Here is a 21960-nt window from a genome sequence, read left to right as displayed (position 1 = left end):
GCTTTCCTGCTTCTCTGAGGCTGCTTGGCCTGCTGTGTTCATCCAGCTCTACACCTTGTTATGTTAAAATATGGACTGCAATGTTCCCGTTGTTAGTAAGTGAATTATAAAACATCTGCAATACAATATTGTTACAGTATTCAACCGTAAGGGTAAAAAGGTATCCTATGGAAGCAACTCATTTTCCATAAGATGTGGAGGTAATTTTCCCATTTATCTCTCGACAGTAATCTGACACAACAGATTGGCAACTGGTGTAGTTCCAGCTCAATTTCCGCCCCACAAGAATCAACAGATTGAAAATTGGAACATTTCTAAAACAGTCCAGTGATCTGCTCCTTGAGATTATTGCTCAAGCATTGAAGGTGGAAATCACAGGTGTAAGATATCCTAGATTTAGTTAAATACCTCTGAGAAATAGATTGTTTTGTCATATATCTCAGCAAGTTGGACGCACAGGCTGCGAAGAAGCAAGCGAATACTTCGGGTTTCTCCTGTTACGCCAATAAAACGAACAATTTTCCGCAGATCTCTGGAACAAGAGAGACGTGTGAGCTTTGAAGCTGCTGCACAATGCGACATCACAGGAAAGAAATTGCCAACACAAAGATTTCGATGTCCTTTCTGTGCTCTAACTAATATTTCAACACAATAATTGCATTAAGTGTGACTGGGGTTTGCAGTTAAACAAGTTCAAAGAATATGTGGTGGAACGGGATTCTTTGTATGTTTTAAAATAAGTAAAAACCGAAAGAACTGTGGATGCTGTAAATAAGGAACAAAAACAAAGTTGCTGGAAAAGCTCAGCAGGTCTGGCAGCATCTGTGAAGGAGAAAACAGAGTTCACGTTTCGGGTCCGGTGACCGTTCCCCAGAACTCAATAAGTAAAATAAGTTAAAATAAGTAAAACTGCCTGATGAGGAGACTCCTACTGTCAGTTTGGTGCTTTTTAAAAGAAGATTAGAATATCACCAACTGCTAAGACATTGAACAGAGAAAGACAAGCAATGGCAGCAACAAAGGAAGGAAATCTGTCATATTCATCTGGTCTGGCCTACATGTGACTCCAGAGCCACGGCGATGTGGTTGACTCTCAACTGCCCTCTGAAATGGCCTAGCAAGCCACTCAGTTGTATCGATTGCTACAATGTCTCAACAAAGAAATGAAATTGGACGGACCACCCAACATCGACTTAGACACCAGAACAGGCAACAGCAGAAACAGCCTTGCCAACCCTGCAAATTCCTCCTTACTAACGTTTGGGAGGCAGTGCCAAAACTAGGAGAGCTGTCTCACAGACTAGTCAAGTACCAGGCTGACATGGAATCATATCTTACAGACAACGTCCCAGATACCACTATCATCATCCCTAGATATGTCCTGTCCCACGGGCAGGACAGACCCTGCAGAGGTGGCAGCACAGTGGTATACAGTCATCCTGGGAGTCCTCAACATTGACTCTGGACTGCATGAAGTCTCACGGTATCAGGTTAAAATGGGCAAGGAAACCACCTGCTGATTACCACCTACTGTCCTCCCTTGCCTGATGAATCGGTAATCCTCCATGTTGAATAACACTTGGAGGAAACAGTGAGGATGGCAAGGGCATAAAATATACTCTGGGTGGGGAATTTCAATGTCCACCACCAAGAGTGGCTCAGCAACAGTACTACTGATCAAGCTGGTTGGGTCCTAAAGGACACAGCTGTTAGACTGGGTCTGCGGCAGGTGGTGAGGGAATCAACAAGAGGGAAAAACCTTCACATTGAGAGCAACCTCCATCGTGTTGTGTGGCACTATCACTGTGCTAAATGGGACAGACTTCGCACAGATCTAGCAACTCAAGACTGGGCATCCATGAGGCGATGTGGGCCATCAACAGCAGCAGAACTGTACTCTAGCACAATCTGTAACCTCACTCAACCATTGCCATCAAGCCAGGGGATCAACTCTGGTTCAACGGAGAGTGCACCAGGTGCACCTAAAAATGAAGCGTCGACCTGGTGAAGCCACCAAACAGGACTACTTGTATGCCAAACAGCATAAGCAACAACTAATAGACAAAGCTAAGTGACTCCACAATCAACGGAGCAGATCTAAGCTCTGCTGTCCTGCTACATCCAGTCATAGATGGTGGTACACAATTAAACAACTCACTGGAGGAGGAGGCTCCACAACTATCCCCATCCTCAATGATGCAAGAGCCCAGCACATAAGTGCAAAAGATAGAGTTGAAATGTTCACAGCAAACTTCAGCCAGAAGTGCTGAGGGAATGATGCATCTTGGCCTCCTCTAGTGGTCCCCACCATTACAGATACCAGTCTTCAGCCAATTCCATTCACCCCACGTGATATCAAGAAATGGTTGGAGACACTGGATACTGCCAAGGCTATGGGGCCTGACAACATTATGTAATAGTACTGAAGACTTCCACTCCAGAACTTGCTGCTCCACTATCCAGTATACTGTTCCAGTATAGTTACCACACTGGAATCTACCTGACAATGTGGAAAATTGCCCAGATATGCCCTGTGTACAAAATAAAAACAGGACAAATCCAATCCAGCCAATTATGCCCTATCAGTCTACTTTCAATCATCAGTAAAGTGCTGGAGGGTATCATCAACAATGCTATCAATAACCTGCTCAGTGATACCCAGTTTGGGCTCTGCCAGGGCCACTCAGCTCCTGACCTCATTACAGCCTTGCTTCAAACATGGACAAAAAAGCTGAATTCCAGAGGAGCAGTGAGAGTGACAGCCCTTGACATCTATGCTGCATTTGACCAAAAGTGGCATCAAGGAGTCCTTGCAAAATTGGAATTAATGGGAATCAGAGGGTAAACTCTCCAATGATTGCAGTCATTTCTGGCACATATGAGATGGTTGTGGTTGTTGGAGGTTAGTCATCTCAGCTCCAGGACATCTCTGCAGGAGCTGGTCGGGGTAGTGGCCTAGGCCCAACCATCTTCAGCTGCTTCATCAATGACCTTCCCTCCTTCATGAGGTCAGAATTGGGGATGTTCACCGATGATTGCACAATGGTCAGCACCATTCATAACTCCTTAGATACTGAAGCAGTCCATGCAACAAAATATGGACAATATCCAGGCTCAGGCTGACAACTGGCATGCAACATTTGCGCCACACAAATTCCAGGCAATAACCATTTCTAGTAAGAAACAATCTAACCTCTGCTCCTTGGTATTCAAAGTTCATACCCTTCATCGGGTCTTCCACTATCAACATCCTGGGGGTTACCATTGGCCAGAAATTCGACTGGACTTGCCAATAAAAAGCTACAAGAGCAGCTCAGAGGCCAGGAAGACTGCAGCAGGTAACTTACTTCTTGACTCCCGAAGCTTGTCCACCATTTACAAGGCACAAGTCAGGAATGTGATGGGATACTCCCCACTTGCCTGGATGAGTGCAGCCCCAACAACACTCATGAAGCTTGACACCATCCTGGACAAAGCAGCCCGCTTGACTGACATCCATTCCCTCCACCATTCAATAGGAGTGTGTACTACCTACAAGATGCACTGCAAAAATTCTCCAAAGATCCTCAGACAGCACCTTCCAAACCCAAGACCATTGCATCTTGAAGGACAAGGACTACAGATGCACCACCACCACCTGCAAATTCCCCTTCAAATCACTTCCCATCCTGACTTGGAAATATATCACCATTCCTTCCATAAAGCTAGGTCAACATCCCAGAATTCCCTCCCTATGGGCATTATGGATAAACCCACAGCATGCGGACTGCAGCAGTTCAAGAAGGTACGTTCCCAAGGAGAACTAGGGATTGGCCAATAAAAGTCCATGTCCCACGAGTAATAAAAAAAAGCTTATTTTCATCACTCTGTGTAGATTTGAATCCAATCCTGGTAATTGGATTTCACCAAACTTAAAGCCAGTTTTGTAATTACTAAGCTACTTAAATAGTTGCCAGCTATATTTGCACATAGCGGTAATTAAAACCCTGTTCTTAATTCAGATCAATCAATTACTGTGGAACATGGTTCAGTGTATGAAAATCATTTTAACACTAGTTAAAATGTGTCTTAAGATATGCATCAATGCAGTTTAAAAGGATCTTGCCTCTGACGGCAGAAATGCTGATGAAAATCTCAAGTTTTCCAAAATTATCTGCACAAGTTTCGATCCTCTGCAAAATGTTTGAGAGTTTCTATCTGGAGGATGAGCATTTCTTCCTTTAAATTCTTATTTCTTTCCTCAACTTCACGTTTTACCATGGTAATATTAACAATTTCCAACCATTTTAATCACCATGTTTAGTCATTTAAGCAAATTTCAGATGTTGATATTTCCAAGTATAAGTTCAGGCCTTGACTTTCAATTGTCACCTCAAATTTTTTTGTAGTGATTTTTTAGTGAATAAAAATAGCAGGTTGACATCTGCCTGCTGTATATGTGTCTTGAACAGCTTAGCCATGTCTTTTTGTATTGTTTGTAGTGTGTTAAAGTTCAATTTCTGTACAGTGTATGCAGAACATAAATCAATGTTGACATAGTAATAGATATTCATTAGTTCAAGGCTATCTTAAGTACTTTACTTGAACAGTGTAAACACATTTTCACTTAAACATAATTTGTAGCCATGGATATGAAAATCTTAAAGCTAATTACTTTCAAAGCAAGACACTGAATAAATCATTTCAATGTTTTATATCAATTTACCTTCATGTGTGTTATCTGAAACTGGGTTAGCAATGCAGTAGGCTTGATACTCAGTAGAAAACACATTGAACAATGCTGAATTATTTTAGTGATTGGTACTGTATCAGGGAAGCTGAATTTTTTAATGTCAACTGTCTTGTAATATCACAAAATCCAAACTCTCCACTAAAAGGCAGTCTTGAATTTAAAAATTTGTAATCATTGGCTTGGCAAAGCATTAGACGACTCAATTCTCTGGATGAGGTAATATTTATTCAAAGGATGCAAGCAGATCACTGGAGTGAGGTTGCAGATAAGTCAGTAACAGACTCAAGGATTTAAATGATCTGCTCCTCATCCTATGCTCATATGATTTTTTATTCCACTGCAAGTGAACTAATGTGACGCACAGAGTAGATAAACTGTTTCCACTGGCTGGGGATTCTAGAACTCTGAGGTATTGTCAAAGAATTAGGACTAGGCTGTTCAAGAGAAATGTTAGGAAGCAATTCTACGCAGAAAGGCTGGTAGATGTTTGGAACTCTCTACCACAAATAGCAGTGGATGCTGGATTAGTTGTTAATTTGAAATCTGAGATAGATAAATTTTTGTTGAGCAAAAGGTATTAAGGTGTATGAGCCAAAGGCAAGTATATCGAGTTAAACCACAGATCAGCCATGATCTTATTGTTTGGAAAAACAAGCGTGAGGGGCTGAATGGCCTACTCCTGTTCCTAAGTTCTTACGTATTAAAAATCAGAAGCTTACCCAGAGACCCAATCAGAAGCCAGCAGAGATGCTTTGGCCATGAGAGCACTTTTGCCACATCCAACCTCCCCGAGAAGGATGATTGGTTTTTGTTTCGATTCCTGCAGACATTCCTTCAAGTTGAGCAAGAAAGTTTCTCTTCCAATGAAAAATTCAGCTCTTTTGAAAGATTAACGGTCAAAAACGTTAATTAGAACATTGAACCCAAACATTTTATACAGGTAACAAGGTGCAGGGCTGGATGAACACAGCAGGCCAAGCAGCTCTGCTCCTATGATGCTGCTTGGCCTGCTGTGTTCATCCAGCCCTGCACCTTGTTGTCTCGGATTCTCCAGCATCTGCAGTTCCTACTATCTCTGATTCGATTTTATACAGGTACCTATTTTAACTCCTTAGAATCTTCTGCAAGACACTGTGACTGGAAAATATTCATTCACCTTTCAACAAATTTGTCTAAGCTTTGTAATGTTTATGTCTAAATAGTTGTACAAACTATATTGCATTGGTATAAGTAATAAAGCTACACACGACCACATTTAAAATATGTGGTTTCCTTATCAGTAAAGAGAACACCTACATATATTTTAAAATGGATTAGTTACATAATATAATGTTTACCAGTAAATAATCAATATATTTCCCATGACTGTCCATTACAAATCAGGTACAACTGTGTGGTGTATATTGACAGGTCATGACAGTTGATGGAATGTGAACAAAAACAACTCAAACAGAATTAAGCTCCTATAACTACAATATGTGAGTTTAAAATCAATACAACAGATACACGGGTGTGATTCTCAGTCTGCTTTATCTCACGCCTCACATGATACTTAACGAAGAGGTTTTGCCTCGTAATTTACAACCCAATCTGACCTCCCGTTGGAGATTAATTCCTATGAATCGTAGCTCATAACATCCACAAAGGGGTAACCTGCTTAAAAGCTGGCAACTGTACTCTGAGTGAGGCTTTAAAAATGTAGAATGAACTTGAATAAAACTAGATTGAAAACAGCAAAAGCTGGAAAATACTTAGTCAGGCAAAATCTGTCACATGAGGGATGGTTAACATTTCAGGAATTTTTTTAGAATAAAAGATGAATAGTACAGCACAAGAACAGGCCCTTTGGCCCACCAAGGCTGTGGTCTGTATCACTCTATTAACTGCCTATCGATATATCTTAAACATTGCTATTGTATTCACCTCCACTAACTCCTCTAACACTGCATTCCAGGTACTTAACTCCCTCTGAATAAAAAGCTTGCCTCTCAAATCTCCTTCAAACTTACCCTCTTTTACCTCACTTATAATGGAGAAAGAAAATATCCTATCTTTAATGTACTCTGATCATCTCAGTTTTGGTTAACATCCCATCCCTGAATGTTTCAATTAAAAATCATTAGCTAGCATTCTGAGTGATGCTATATTTAAGTACTCAAGGAAACAGAGTTGGGCAGACTATTGATTCACAGGCTCTGTTGTTAATGGAGAGGTTTGGAGTGGGGTAGCAAGACATCTGAAACTAGGGAATGTTCAGCTCCTTCTGAATTTAAAAACAGGGCGTTAGTTGAATTTTCATTTTCCAGCAGGCTTGTCTGGCTTATCACTGAGAAGGCCTGTGCTGGAAGGCATAGTCTGAGAGCAGAGAGGAGGGAGTCTGGGAAAGGGGAAAATTGTGCTCGTGGCATAGGTCAGGGTGAAGTGGAAATAAGACCTCAGCAGCATTTAGAATGTCGAATGGGAGCCTGATCCCAGCACATTAGCTCTGGCCATCCAGCAAGGGGCAACACTGCTCAACGTTTTCTTTGTTCACAGAATGAGGGCATCGTTCACTGGCCAGCTTTTATTGCTCATTGCTAACAGAATCATAGAGTCACACAGCATGGAAACAGACCCTTTGGTCCAACCTGTTCATGCCGAAAATAATTCCAAACTAGACCCACTTGCCTCCTCCTCGCCCATATTCCTCCAAACTTTTCCAATTCACGTACTTATCCAAGTGTCTTTTAAACGTTTTACCCACATCCACTACTTCCTCAGCAAGTTCATTCCAAACGCAAACCAACCTCTGTGTAAAAAAAATTTCCCCTCATGTCTTTTTTAAATCTCTCTCCTCTCACCTTAAAAATGTGCCCCCTAGCCTTGAAATCTCCCATCTTACAGAAAAGACAACTACCCTTAACCCTCTCTGTATCCCTCATTATGTTATAAACTTCTAGAAGGTCACCTCTCAACCTCCTACACTCCAGTGAAAGAAGTCCCAGCCCATCCAGCCTTTCTTTATAATTCAAACCATCCATACCAAGCAACATCCTGGTAAATCCCTTCTGATCCCTCTCCAGCTTAATAATATCCTCCCTATAACTGGGTGACCAGAATTGGACACAGTATTCCAGAAGAGGCCTCACCAATGTCCTGCACAACCTCAACATGACTTCCCAACTTCTATAATCAAAAGACTGAGCAATGAAGGTAAGCGTAATTGTCCACAAGGAGGTGGTACTAAGCTGTCTTTCAGAAGTACCCCAGATAATGAGGGTTTGAAGAGTCAGGTCACAGACTAACCTTCAAATTTGCACCCTTTGGATGGCAGAACAGGCCCAAGAGGTTAAATCACTGACTTCCATGCTCATATGCCCAACCAAATGCTCTGTATTCACAAGTATATTGGATGTAAGACATTGTGTATAAGTTATTTGGTGTGTTATTCTTTGAATTCCCAAAAGTATGTTATTCTTTGAATTCCCAAAAATAACACATAGCGACAGTGGAATTGGCTCTCCTTTGAAATTATGAAGTTGTTAATCACCGATATGTTCTACAAAACTTCTGTAAGACTCACAGTGTCTGGCAATGATGTACATGTTCTAGGATCTCTTCATTAACCCAACGTTTCATTGTGTGGTACCTTCTCTCTGGCCCTCTCTTAGTATTCAGTGAGCCAATGTTCCTTTGAAAAACAAAACAAAGTTGAAAGCTGAGGAAAAATTATCTTCTACAAAAGTGCAAACAAATATTACACATTTAACTATTCAAAACTACGTCTTCCTGCTAGAGATAAAATAACATCTTATTTTAACAGCAGAAACACAAATTCTTTGTGAATGATATGTTGATAAAATAATACCAATTGATTATAACTCTTTCTAACACTGAATTAATTTTAAGGGCAGACATTAATTTAAGTTGGGAATCAGGGAGTGACCTGTCCAATCAGCTTCAGTGTGCAACCCGGGAGACAAAAGAACTTTAATAAAGATACCAAATAGCACATACCTGGACCCCTGCTGCAGGCCAGTCACTGTGTCAGTTGCCACAATCGTTTAAATTAGGCCCCTCTTTCTCTGGGGCAGTTAAGTTTGAATTTCAGTTGAGTAAAACTATCACAGGATGACGAGGAATGTAGCCATGTTACAGGCTCCACCCCAGCTGAGGGTGGGCTAAAAGCAGATGGTTAAATTTCAAAAACTGTATCCACATTTCATTTATACAACTTAGACAAAAATACCCTGTGCACTTATACAAGGATTCTAATATTAAAATACTAACTGTTGAGGAGAAAGAACAAGATGTGTGGTTTGAGCTACCTCCATGTATTACACTTGATACCTACATGGTCTGGGATGGTAGTGTTAGGGTATTATGGGGAGGAACACATCGGGACACAGGACTCTGGGGTTCCCCTGCGCTCAGGGCTTTTTGCAGGGGGCGGGGCACTGAGTAAGGAATAGGGCCTTCAGGAGCAATATCAGGATCTCTGATTTCTGTCCTTGGACCTGACACCATGGATATAGCCCTTTGTTGTTCAGTTCCCTTGGATTTGAGGTTTGGGTGTCAGGTTTCAGTTGCACACTGTAGTGGCTGCTCCCATAGACTAGACCATCCACACTTTGAGTCTGCTACATCTCTGGTTCTACCTTGTCCAGAAATGCAGCTCAAGTCTCACTTGCTCCAGAGGTTGTAACAACATTTTTGAACTGGCTGAGTGAACACAAAAGGTAACTGCAGGCTGACTTTCAGGGATTCCAACAACTCTTTTATTTAGATCTGTAATTTGTATTATTGTACTTTTGCATTATACATTTCCAGGACATTTGTTTCATTCCTCTTCTTAGAGTCTTGACAGCATATAACTGTTATTTTACACATCACTAAAATAAGCATCGCCTTGATATTATACTGTGCATCCCTGTCCTGCACCCCTTTCCGTATCCACTGCTTTCAACTCCACCATTAATCCCCAGCCCATCCCCACAATTTTGCCAACATCATTCATCTCCCAGTTTGCTGCTTTGATCGTAAATGATGTGCTTTTGAAGGTGAATGAATGAAAAATCAGGAAAATTCAGCTTTTCCTCTTCATTGCCAACCAGTGACTGAAATGAGTCGTCAAGATCTGGAATAACCCAAGATGGGGATCTTACTTTCAAGCAAGGTTTTCGCGAGACAGAAGACTGTAATTTATGTAAAATATGCACACCTGTCAACAGGAATTAGTTCCAACTATCTATGAGATGTTTCATTTCCAAAAGTTCAGATCACAATGATAATCTGAAAAATCTAAGCCTTCTCTGTTGTACAATGGAACAGTTAATATTAGACACTACATTAAGCTCCATCCAGTCTGAATACGTCATAAGGACTTAAGTGAGGGGTAAGGGGAAAGACACAACATCTCAGGATCTTGAAAGGAACAGGCTTGCTATCCATGATCTCCCAATATTTTGAGTAACAATGTTTATCTTACTAATGTAATTTGAATCTGATTGTTATCATGCATTTAACTACATCTTGTTTAAGAAAAGACCCTCTTCTCATTAGACTACTTCATGGTTTTCCTCAACCACTATAGACCATGATGGGCCTGTGCACTTAGTCAGAGAATGAGGATAATGACAGCTATCTAACTAACAACATGTTGGCAGTAGTTGTCACCAAATGCTCATATGACATCCACAAATATACAATTTGCAGGTCCTTGAAATGAAATGTGAAAAAACTTTGCTTGTAGAAAGGAATCAATGCAGAGAAGAAATCCTCCTGGGTAAACCCTTAGTGCTTTCGTAGAATCCCTACAGTGTGGAAACAGGCCATTCAGTCCATCCCAATCCTCCAAGGAGCATGTCACCCAGACCCAGCACACCCCACCCCATCCCCGTAACCCGCATTTCCCATGGCTAATCCACCCAGCCTGCACATCCCTGGACACAATGGGCAATTTAGCATGGTCAATTCACCTAACCTGCATATCTTTCGGAGAAAATCGGAGCACCCAGAGGAAACCCATACAGACATGGGGAGAGATAGTAGGAACTGCAGATGCTGGAGAAACAACTGCACCTCCCAGTCGCGAACCATTTCAACTCCCCCTCCCATTCCTCAGACGACATGTCCATCCTGGGCCTCCTGCAGTGCCACAACGATGCCACCCGAAGGTTGCAGGAACAGCAACTCATATTCCGCTTGGGAACCCTGCAGCCCAATGGTATCAATGTGGATTTCACAAGTTTCAAAATCTCCCCTCCCCCCACCGCATCCCAAAACCAGTCCAACTCGTCCCTGCCTCCCTAACCTGTTCTTCCTCCCACCTATCCCCTCCTCCCACCTCAAGCCGCACCTCCATCTCCTACCGACCAACCTCATCCCGCCCCCTTGACCTGTCCGTCCTCCCTGGACTGACCTATCCCCTTCCTAACTCCCTACCTACACTCACCTTTCCTGGCCCCATCCCTGCCTCTTCGACCTGTTTGTTTCCTCTCCACCTATCCTCTCCTCTATCCGCCTCCCACTCTCTCCCTATTTATTTCAAAACCCCCTTCCCCTCCCCCTTTTCTGATGAAGGGTCTAGGCCCGAAACGTCAGCCTCTCTGCTCCTATGATGCTGCTTGGCCTGCTGTGTTCATCCAGCCCTGCACCTTGTTGTCTCGGATTCTCCAGCATATGCAGTTCCTACTATCTCTGATGTTTCCTGTGCACAACTTTTGGAAAGTGTCACCTTTCATTTGATATATTAAAAGAAACCTCTGTCTTCCCTCTCAAGGTGGTGTAAGAGATCCTGGCGTGTTATTTTAACGAAGAGCAATTAAGGGAGCTCTCCTCGATCCCTTAACTAGCATCACTAAAAACAAATCATTTGGATATTATCACAGCAAGCATTGATGTTTTTGGTACCTTGCTGTATGCAAAGTGGCTGCCGTGTTTCCGAAATCACAAGAGTGACTACACTGCAAACTGCTTCACTAGCTGTGAAATCTGTTTGGTGCTCTTGAGGACACGATGGCTGCTATAGAAATGCAAATCTTTACTTTCACGATGAATGAAAATATTTTTAGCAACCGCAGTCAAGAATATTACAAGGCGACTGACGGAAGAGCAGGTTCCCAGCCCTAACCTTTGACAACTTCTGTCGTGTGACATGCAAAGATTCACCAGAAAGTTCATAAAAACCATCACGTGAATGCAACCATGAATCTGAGCAAAATTTGGGCTCAAGTCTAATTAACTCACTACTAGATGAGAATTGAACCAGGAATATCTAGTCCGTATAAATATTGTTAGTCAGACGGTTGCATTTATCCAGTAGACCAGAGACATGAAAGGGGCTTTTACTCAGTTCCTAAAGTGCAGGTGATCAGTTCTCCAACAGAGACCTATGAGAATTACAGTGGTCTTTCTTGAATTTTCTAAAGCACCATCAAAGGCTCAGTCATCCTGTTGTGGAGTCAATAGGAAGAAGGAACATGTTTTATCATTGCCTTGAGCTGCAGTGACTCAAATGCAGTTTGTGGAAGCTCCATGAAACACAAGGCCAGGACAGGGTGGAGACCGACGTTGACTTATCTATTGCCTATTCTCCTTATTTCCCCAAGGGCAGGAAGATGAACCTCTGCCCTCTTTGTATTGCCATAACAAGAGGTGCAATTATCACTGGCTGCATTGTTTTTGCACTGTTAGCTTGACTGAACCTTCCCTTGACATCAGGAAGATCCAACATCAGAAAATTAAAAGATTGACCCGTAGCAACAGTTATTTCAGTGTTATCATTTGTGTATTGAAATCTGCCCTGTGACATAAGCAGACCAACTCCCATAGCACTATCAACCTGTTTTATTGTGGAATTAACACTGGCACCCCACATGTACCAGGCAATAACCATCTCCAACATGAGAGAATCTAACCATCGCCCCTTCCCATTCAATGGCATTGCCATCACTGAATCTCCCACTATCCTGCCCAGAAACTGGATCAGCTGCATCAATGCAGTGGTTACAAAAGCAGGTCAGTGGATTGAAATCCTGCAGACAGCAACTCATTTCCTGACTTCCCAAAGCCTGTCTACCACCTATAATGCATTAGTGATGGAATACTCTTCACTTATTCATCTTAGCATTCTTCTTCTCAGTATGAACCCTTTTCATGTCCAGAACTGAGGAAGGAAGAAGACTCTTACCTGAATGACTGGACCTGTAGCGGCACTTTTTGGCTCTGCTCTCGTAGCCTGCACACCTCCTTTGTAGCCTTCCTCATCAGTTTCTCAGCCTTCCACTCCTGCTTTTGTTCTTCTTTCGTTTGTTCAGCCTGAGTAAAGCACATTCATTACACTTTACATCGAATTTACCAAATATTTACAATGTGCCTGTAGGTTCATAAACTCTCACATTACTTCTCACTGTCACCATCCACCTATCCTTAAATGATCTGACAGAGTTTCTAAAATTGCCAATTTATGGCCTATTTCTAAAATTGAAATAGACGCAAGGATGTCCTATCATGCTGTCAGTCAAAATCTAAATTGTAAAGAAAGGAAAACTCCTTAAAGAGGAGTATGAGGAAGTGTAGCTTTAAATTTACAAAGGTACATGTTGTGACGATACTATGCTTTAAGAGGTGTATTTTGTCCTGTTTCCTTTTGAGAGAGGTTATAAGTTTTAGGTGTCAAGCTGTCTATTGAAAGTTCATTAAGTTCACTTGTTTTTTTTTAAAGTTGAAATCATAGAAGCAGCCTGAATGGAAATGCTCCCACAGAACCAGGATTTTTAGTTTTAGTTTTCAGTAGCAGTTACTGCTGGAGTCTTGAAGCTGGGTGGAAGCTGCAGTACATCTCTCCCTGCTATTCTCTGTCTCAGAGATTTCTCTTGATGTTTTCTTCCTGGACTGGAGAGTTGCCTGTGAGACGATCCATTTTTCTGAACATGCCTTTGTTCAGGGTGTGTTTATGGAATATTATTGTATTGAAACAGTTACTATTTAGTAGTTAAATAAAATATTATTCTGTTAAAGTTTTCAACAGAGTTAAGTTATTCCAATTTCTTCTTTCTTTTGTTGTATTCTAACTATAGTGTATGAATAAAGTGTGTTTTGCCTGACATCGAGTAGTTTGACCAATCGAATTGCACCTGGAATGCAATACCTTACACTTACCTTTAAAATAAGACAGAGTTAGGGTCTAGACGACCTTCTGAATATATTTTGAAGGGGTTTAGTCTGGTCCATAACAATATGGAGACTTATCAGCTATTTTTGTCAGATGTTTGCAGTAGCAGTAGAAGTAAAACTGTCTATGGCTGTTGTAATTAATCCTCTAAAACTGACTACAACTTCTGGAGTGCACACATTCACAGTTAAACAGGAAAGTCCACAATGTCGGCCTTTACAGGGTGTACTGTTCAGGTTCCCCAAGATTGCAATCAATTAGAAATTAGTGAGTAAATGAGAATTTACACTCTTAATCTGTCTGTGTAAACCCCTGGGATACAAAATCCATGCTGAATGAGGAGTAGGTGAGTTTTTAACAATTGAATAAGCTCATAATTACTGCTGAACATCCTAACTGGCCCTGAAAAAGTAATTTTATATTTGTTACATTTCTCCATTATGAGCAAAAAGATTCCATGCTTTAAAAATCATACTGGTTTTGCATATCTGTTTATAATATTTTTGCTTCTACCTTAATCTAAAATGTGAGCTGAATTTTCACCCATGAGTTGAGAGTTGAGAAATTCCTGACCAGCCAAACCCAAATCAGGATAAAGTGCCCCGGATACCTGGATTTATGCTCTATGGATGTAGTTATTTGGAGTGGAATCTGCTGCCCCCAAGAATTAGTGTAAAGGCAACTACAGCAGCTATGGGTAGACAGGTAGGTAGCTCAGGAGGCTGACCTTACCTAACCCAACAGTAAAAAAAATTAATAAAATCAAAACTGTTCCACCCTGCCTTGTCCCAAACATGCAAATTCCTTCCACTTCATGCCCCACAACCAGTCCCCATGCCCCTCTTATACCTTCCTTGCCAACCTACTCCTCTCTAGCCCTCCCTACTCCTGCTCATGCCTTCCAGGCCAACCCTATGCCCCTCTAACCACAACCCATGACCCTTTATAGTCCCTGTACCAATCTATGACCATCCACCCATGCTCCATGGCCCCTAATAGCCCATAACAAATTACAGCAAACTCATGTCAACCCTCACCCTCAACCAACTAATTTTTGCCTTTATTTACATAGCAAGTCCATAGATTGTATGTTTCAATTATTTATTGGTGTTGTAAGGGAAGGCTTTCAGTGTTTGTTTTCCTTCCTGCTTTGTTTGACAGAACCAGTCCACGTTTTATCCAGTTCACCTTCTGCCAATCTGACAGCCACATGATGTAACAATAATGCAGTTGCTACTTGATCACAGTGATCCGCCAATTCATCTAAGGTACATCCAGTGAAAAGCCCCTGTGGTGAAGAGCTTCGAGTTGGCAACTGGCCCACTTACCTCGCCTCCTTCAGTACCTTACACTTAAAGTTTAGGTGGTGTTTTATCAAGAGCTAGAGCTCCTGGGATGAACAGACAATTAAAACTAAAATGAGAGTGACTGAAGGAGGCATATGTCAAATTTTGGGCTACTGATAAAAAGGAGAATTAAAGGAAATCTAGACATAAGAGATGTAACAGTGACATTCTCTAGAAAGCAGTTTTGGTATCAGTACTCTTGTTAATACATTTTATATATATAAGATCTGCACTATGATAGCTAACTATTTAAAAGGTGAAGACAGCAATGAAAAGAGGGAACAAGATTAACTGCAAAGAGTTATAAACTGTAAATGACACAAACACGAGCAAATTGAGCAAATAATTGGAAATGACACCTTACATGTGAGTTGATACATTTGGAATGAAAAATATGATTATAAACACTAAAATTTTAAAAGGAGTTGAGGAAAGTGACTTATGGATTCAGATATACAAATCTTTAACAGGGAGTGAAACAGTTAAAAAAGTTGCTGACATAGCTCATATGATCCTGTTCTTCAGGAACGGGAGTTGAACAATGGAGAGAATTACTAAACCCATACAAATCAGTGGACTCTGTTCCAATATTTTATCCAGGTTTTCACACCTCGCATTAGGAATGTAAATGTCACGAAGGGGGCACAGAAGACATTCATTCATAAGTTGATGCAAACCAAGATGATCTTTGGTAATGTGGAGGTGGGTTGTACATTGGAGGTGGTAGTCCCATTTGTACAATCTGTGGGCGTGCCAGCCTCGAGTCAGTGGATGTGCCCCACAATCATTCAAAGGTCAACTGATGGTTAATTCGCTTGAGGCCCCTCGGCAACTGGAAGCTTTGCCTCTGAGAGCTGTTGGCATCTCTACAGTATAGGCGATGCCACTGGAGAGCACTGTCAGTATTGCAGCAAGGCCTGCAGTAAGGTGTGCGGAGCCAGAGATAGGCCAGTCTGGGGTCTTAGCAAGGCCAAGCTGAGAGGCCCTGGTGAGTGGGTTGGGAGTTGCGGTTGGGAGGCCAGATGGGGTGATCACACTCAGTGGGAGGGGCCTTAAGAAGGCACTCTGGCCTGTCCCTTCTGTGGTGTTATGGTCAGTTTGTCAGTGTGCCTTTAAGAGACACCATATGATATTATCACTGCATCATGCATGTGATGTAACAATACAAAGATCTCAAACTCCATCCTACTCAGGAGCACTTGAAGCATGACATCTACTAGAAGCGTACGCTCTGTGTAACTTACTAGTTCACTACTAGCCCAGAAACTATCCCTGCCTAAGGAATGCACAGTTTTTATATAAGTATTTGCTGCAATAAGTAACTATTGCATTCTTCAAAACTACAAAATGCACACTCAGTTTCTTATGTTGCAGAAAATAACATATGCATTGCAACATGAGGAAAATCTCATCACACTTTGCGCCACAAACCTGCACAGTAAAAAGCTGCCAGGCTGATTGCCTGGTATGGGTCTCTTTCGATTAAATATTGGGCTGACACCATTAAGACAGCATTAATTGGTCATTTAAAGGCTTCAACTGGCAGTTCAACTGATGCTTCCCCCACCACTGAAAAAATGGTAGCGTATTGGGATGGGCAGCTAGGTGGTGGCACACATCCGTGGGTTTTATCCAGCACCCCTTGTTTACCAAACCACCTGCAAAATTCAGCTTGTGGATATGAGAGAAACTGGGAACTATTTCAACAGTGGAATGAAGGTTAGCAGGAGATCTCATAGAAGTGTATGTATTTATCAGAGGTTTTCACAAAGTAAATTGTTTAAAACTATTTCTAAACTGGTCACTGAGTATAGTTACTGAATACAGGGCATCTAGTCAATGTAATTTCTAGAAGAATGCTTGCCTTTATGTCTAGAGAACTTGACTACAAGGCTGCGGAAGTCATGCTGCAGTTATTCAAAGCCCCGGTTTGACCCTACTTAGAGTTCTGTGACCAGATCTGAGCACCACACCTTGGGAAGAATATACTGGTCTTGGAGGGAGTACAATATACCTTTACAAGAATGATACCAGGGCTTCAGGGGTTAAGTCACGAGGACAGATTATACAAATTAGGCCTATTTTATCTTGAATTTAGAAGGTTAGGGAATGATCTATTCAAAGTCTTCAAAATATTAACAGGAAAGGACAGAGTAGATAAAGACAAATTATTTCCACTGGTTGGGGATCCTGAGAATTAAGGCCAGACCATTCACACACAAAGGGTGGTAGATGTTTAAGACTCCCTTCCACAAATGGTGGTGGATGCTGGATCAGTTGTTAATTTTAAATCTGCGATAGATAAATTTTAGATAAATTGCAAAGGTACTAAGGGATATGGGGCCAAAGGCAGATATATGCAGTTAGACCATGATCTCATTGAATGGTGGAACAAGCTTGAGGGGTTTAGTGGCCTGTTCCTATATTGCTACATTAGCGGAGTTTGTTTTACACGGAAGGCTGTTAGGACTTTGAAAGTTCAACCAGAAACAAATTTTTGCAAGGAAATTCAAGAACAATTAGGAGTGGAAAGGCTTTTAAATAAAACTTAAGAAAAAGTTGGAGAATGGTACATAAAATGGAAGCTCCAATGGAGACCAAAGAAAGGTTATAGCACAGAAGGTACAAAAACAGAAGTTGCTGGAAAAGGTCAGCAGGTCTGGCAGCATCTGTGAAGGAAATAATCAGAGTCTGAGTTTCGGGTCCGGTGACTGTTCTCCAGAACTGAACCTCAGAACCCAGTTCTGAGGAAGGGTCACCGGACCCAAAACGTTAACTCCTTCACAGATGCTGTCAGACCTGCTGAGGTTTTCCAGCAACTTCTGTTTTTGTTCCTGATTTACAGCATCCGCAGTTCTTTCAGTTTTTAGACAGCACAGAAGATGGCCATTCAGCATATTGTGACTGCACCAGATAAATAAACTGCCTACTCCAGTTTCATTTTCAAGCACCTTAATCTTGCAGGTTACAGCACTTCAGGTACAGATCCAGGTCCATTTTAAATGATTTGATGGTTTCCACTTCAACCATCAAACAGGGCAGCGAATTCCAGATATTCAACCTCTCTAGGAGTCTCCTGTAAGCCTTCTACAAATGACCTGAAATCTGTGCCCCTGGTAACTGACCTTACCACCAAGGGAAACAGGTCTTCTCTGTCCATCTATCATGGCCACTTATTATTTTGAACATGTTGATTAAGCGAATGCTTAGCTTCCTCTATTCTAAGAAAACCAACTCTAGTCCGTCCAGGGTAGCTGTAATTTTCAAGCCCTGGCAATATTCTTGTAAGTCTCCTTTGTATTCTCTCTTGAGCAATTATATCCTTCTGAAATGTGGTGACCAGGTCTGTACACAGAACTCAAATGTATCCTAAGCAGTGTCTTAGGTAGTTTCAGTATTACATCCTTGCTCTTGTACTCAACCTTGCCCAACAAAGTAAAGCATCCCATATCCTTCTTTACTATTGTATCTATGTGACATGCCACCCTCAGGGACCTACGGACGTAGTTCACATTATCAGTCCATGTCCAAATGCAATCAGGCCTGGACAACATTCAAGTTTGAGCTGATAAATAGCAACATTCACAATCGCACAAGTTCCAGGCAATGATTATCTTCAAATAGACAGCATCGAACTATCACCCCTTGACATTGAATGGCATTAGCATCACTGAAACCCCCCACTATCAACATTCTGCGGGTTACCACTGACCAGAAACTGACAGGGCTAGCTATATAAATACAGTGGCTACAAGAGAAGATCAGATACCAGGAATCCTGCATAGGGGTTGCATGGGGCCATGAGTTGGATAGAAGTTGGCTTGCCTGGGGCATGGCGAGTGTGTGGGGGATGGGAGGAAGTCAGCAAGTGGGAGGTTATATGTTTTCATCTTTGGATGACCATTCTTACATGGGTGTGTTCACAGTCTTGGGATTCCTCCCACCTCTATGCTCCCAACATGGAAACAATAACTGGGCCTAAGGTTTCGAGCAGAATGTCATAAAAGGGCTCTGTGCTTAAGTTAAAAATTAAGTGAATGGAATAATGTATGACAATTAATTGCAATACAGGGGATGTGTGGGGTCAGCCATAGTTCATATCATTTTGGATTCAAGAAAGGCAAATCAGAATTTTTTTTTTAACAGTGAGAGGTTTGGACCTATGGGAGGAGCAAAGGGATTCAGAAGGCCCTGTAGGAGATACTTCACAAATTCAAAGTATGATACCACGTCTCACAGGACAAAGTATGAGGGCAGGTTGTACAAAATAACATGTTATCCATTGAGTTTAGAAGGTTGAAAGTCTTCAAAGCGATTCCATTGCCTTCTCCTCTGGCTGGAGGAAATCGAGAATGAAAAGACATTTTAGATTTAGAGCTAGGCCAGTGTAATCACAAGGCTCTATTTCACGCAAAAGCTCATGAAAAACTGGAACTCTCCCCACTAAAATACTGTCAATTGAAAATTTCAAGAATTAAGTTTTTTTTATTCAAAGGGTACCAGACAATGTGGAGTATAGGTGGCACAGATTAGCTATCATTTAACTGAATGCTGAACAGAATCAAAAGATCTAAAATATGTAGGGGCAGAGACTTGATCTGGCTGCTCTTGGTTGACAGAAATTAAGTGGCCACAATAAGGGCCAGTTCTGGGCGTCAACATGGTGTTCAGTCTAACGTGCAGCAACCACTTAAAACAAATGGTAGTTACCTTATGTGTACATTCTTCAGTAGCCAATGTGATCTGACCTGTTACTGCCACCACCACTACAGCAAGCCCCTTGCCCAGTTGCCCATTCTACCTCTACGCCTTTCTGGTATTTACCTTTGAGGTTCTGGCTTCAGGACTTCTGTTTCTGACATCAAACTATCACAGCGGTTCCTGCTAGTTATAAGTAGGATTCATTCTATTCCACTAAATTGCAATACCGATCTTCAGTCACTAGGTGCTGGTATTGCTCTTTGCAGATATCATTTTATTCAATTGTCTGTTGGACGTTCTTAAAGGGTTTTATTGGCCAATGTTAAGAAACCTTATCAGAGTCAGTACCAGGCAGGTGGATTCCGAATTAGACATCAAGATAGAAGCAAAACAATCGGTAAAATAGGTCATCACAGGATATTTAGTTAGACTTGTCAATATTAAACATTGATGAATTTATAAACACCGAAAAAACTGCAGAAGCTGGAAATCAGAAACAAAAGCAGAAATTGCTGGAAAAGCTCAGCAGGTCTGGCAGTATCTGTGGAAAGAAATCAGAGTTAATGTTTCAGGTCCAGTGACACTTCCCCAGAACAGGTGATGAATTTATACCTGTTTTTCTGCTTGTTTTAAAAGCCTCTGGAACCTTTCATCCTCCAGCACCCACGCGGGCAGTTCTGTCTCCCCTTTCGCTTTCACCTCCTCCAACCTATTCTTTAGCTCCCTGAGCACTTGTAGCTCATCGTTCAGACGGCTATGCCATGTCAGTGATGCTTGAAGATCCAGCTCCAGGTCGAGGGAGGTTCGAATAGGGTGCTCTGCTGCTCTTTTCATAACCGGTTGGCAGAAAGTCTGTGCGGGGGCATCAAAACAAATTATTTTTAATGATTTCGGAACACTCACTTCTAGCTTGCAAACTCTGGTCATGCAAACCTTTAGGGGCCTTCACAAATCATGCTTGTACTTATCTCATGGAAATTTCTGACTGGAATCTTGTCATGTGAATTGACAGTTTTTGCAAGACTCCTCAAGATAAAACTCTTTAAGGGGTTCAAATTAGCTAAGAAACCCAATTCGGCAAGAAATGAAAGCAAAGTACTGTGGAAGCTGGAAATCGGAAATAAAAACAAAAGGTGCTGGAGAAACTCAGCAGGACTGGCAGCATCTGTGCTCAGAAAAGCACAGTTAACATTTCAAGGCCAATGACTCTTCTTCAGATCTGAGGAAGAGCCTTTATAGACTGAAAATGTTAGCTATGCTTCGCTCTCTCCACAGATGCTGCCAGACGTGTTGAGTTTCTCCAGCGTTTTCTGTTTTATTGCCATGTTCAGAATATGGATTCCCAGTAGGAATCCTCGTCTATTGGCCATATGTGATGGAAATGACAGAGGTTCTGACCATGGCTTTCTATCCACGTGGGAACTCATGGGCCGTGCACCATCCTTATCTTATACATGCAACTATAGACAGCGTGACCTCCCAGCATCAACATCCATTCAATAAATTAACCCTCTGGAGTGTGATTTCTTTGGCTTATCTAGTAATTATATTCCTTGTATTTTCTTTCTTCTTCCTGTTCAATATGTACCTATATAGATGCACAATTGGTGAAAACTTAAAGATAGTAGGAACTGCAGATGCTGGAGAATCCGAGACAACAAGGTGCAAGGCTGGATGAACACAGCAGGCCAAGCAGCATCATAGGAGCAGAGAGGCTGACGTTTCGGGCCTAGACCCTTCATCAGAAAAGGGGGAGGGGAAGGGGGTTTTGAAATAAATAGGGAGAGAGTGGGAGGCGGATAGAAGAGGGATGGAGGAGAGGATAGGTGGAGAAGAAACAAACAGGTCGAAGAGGCGGGGATGGGGCCAGGAAAGGTGAGTGTAGGTAGGGAGTTAGGAAGGGGATAGGTCAGTCCAGGGAGGACGGACAGGTCAAGGGGGCGGGATGAGGTTGGTCGGTAGGAGATGGAGGTGCGGCTTGAGGTGGGAGGAGGGGATAGGTGGGAGGAAGAACAGGTTAGGGAGGC

At 41.9% G+C, this 21960-nt stretch overlaps 1 protein-coding gene across 1 annotated transcript in view; it reads right to left on the bottom strand.

The window, feature by feature from the left end:
* LOC109920854 overlaps window positions 1–21960 on the bottom strand; it is a 174135-nt gene that overhangs the window by 13573 nt on the left and 138602 nt on the right. The window contains exons 13-15 of the mRNA XM_048593994.1: window positions 8295–8402; window positions 5452–5610; window positions 409–532 (exon numbers count right to left, since the gene is read on the bottom strand). Coding sequence (XP_048449951.1) covers window positions 409–532; window positions 5452–5610; window positions 8295–8402 — 391 coding nt within the window. The remainder of the gene's footprint in view (window positions 1–408; window positions 533–5451; window positions 5611–8294; window positions 8403–21960) is intronic.

The sequence above is a fragment of the Rhincodon typus genome, chromosome 3 (genome assembly GCF_021869965.1).
Source record: "Rhincodon typus isolate 14 chromosome 3, sRhiTyp1.1, whole genome shotgun sequence".
In the NCBI taxonomy this organism is placed as follows: Eukaryota; Metazoa; Chordata; class Chondrichthyes; order Orectolobiformes; family Rhincodontidae; genus Rhincodon; species Rhincodon typus.
Note: the sequence above shows the minus strand (reverse complement) of the source record. Positions and strands in the feature narration are given on the sequence as shown.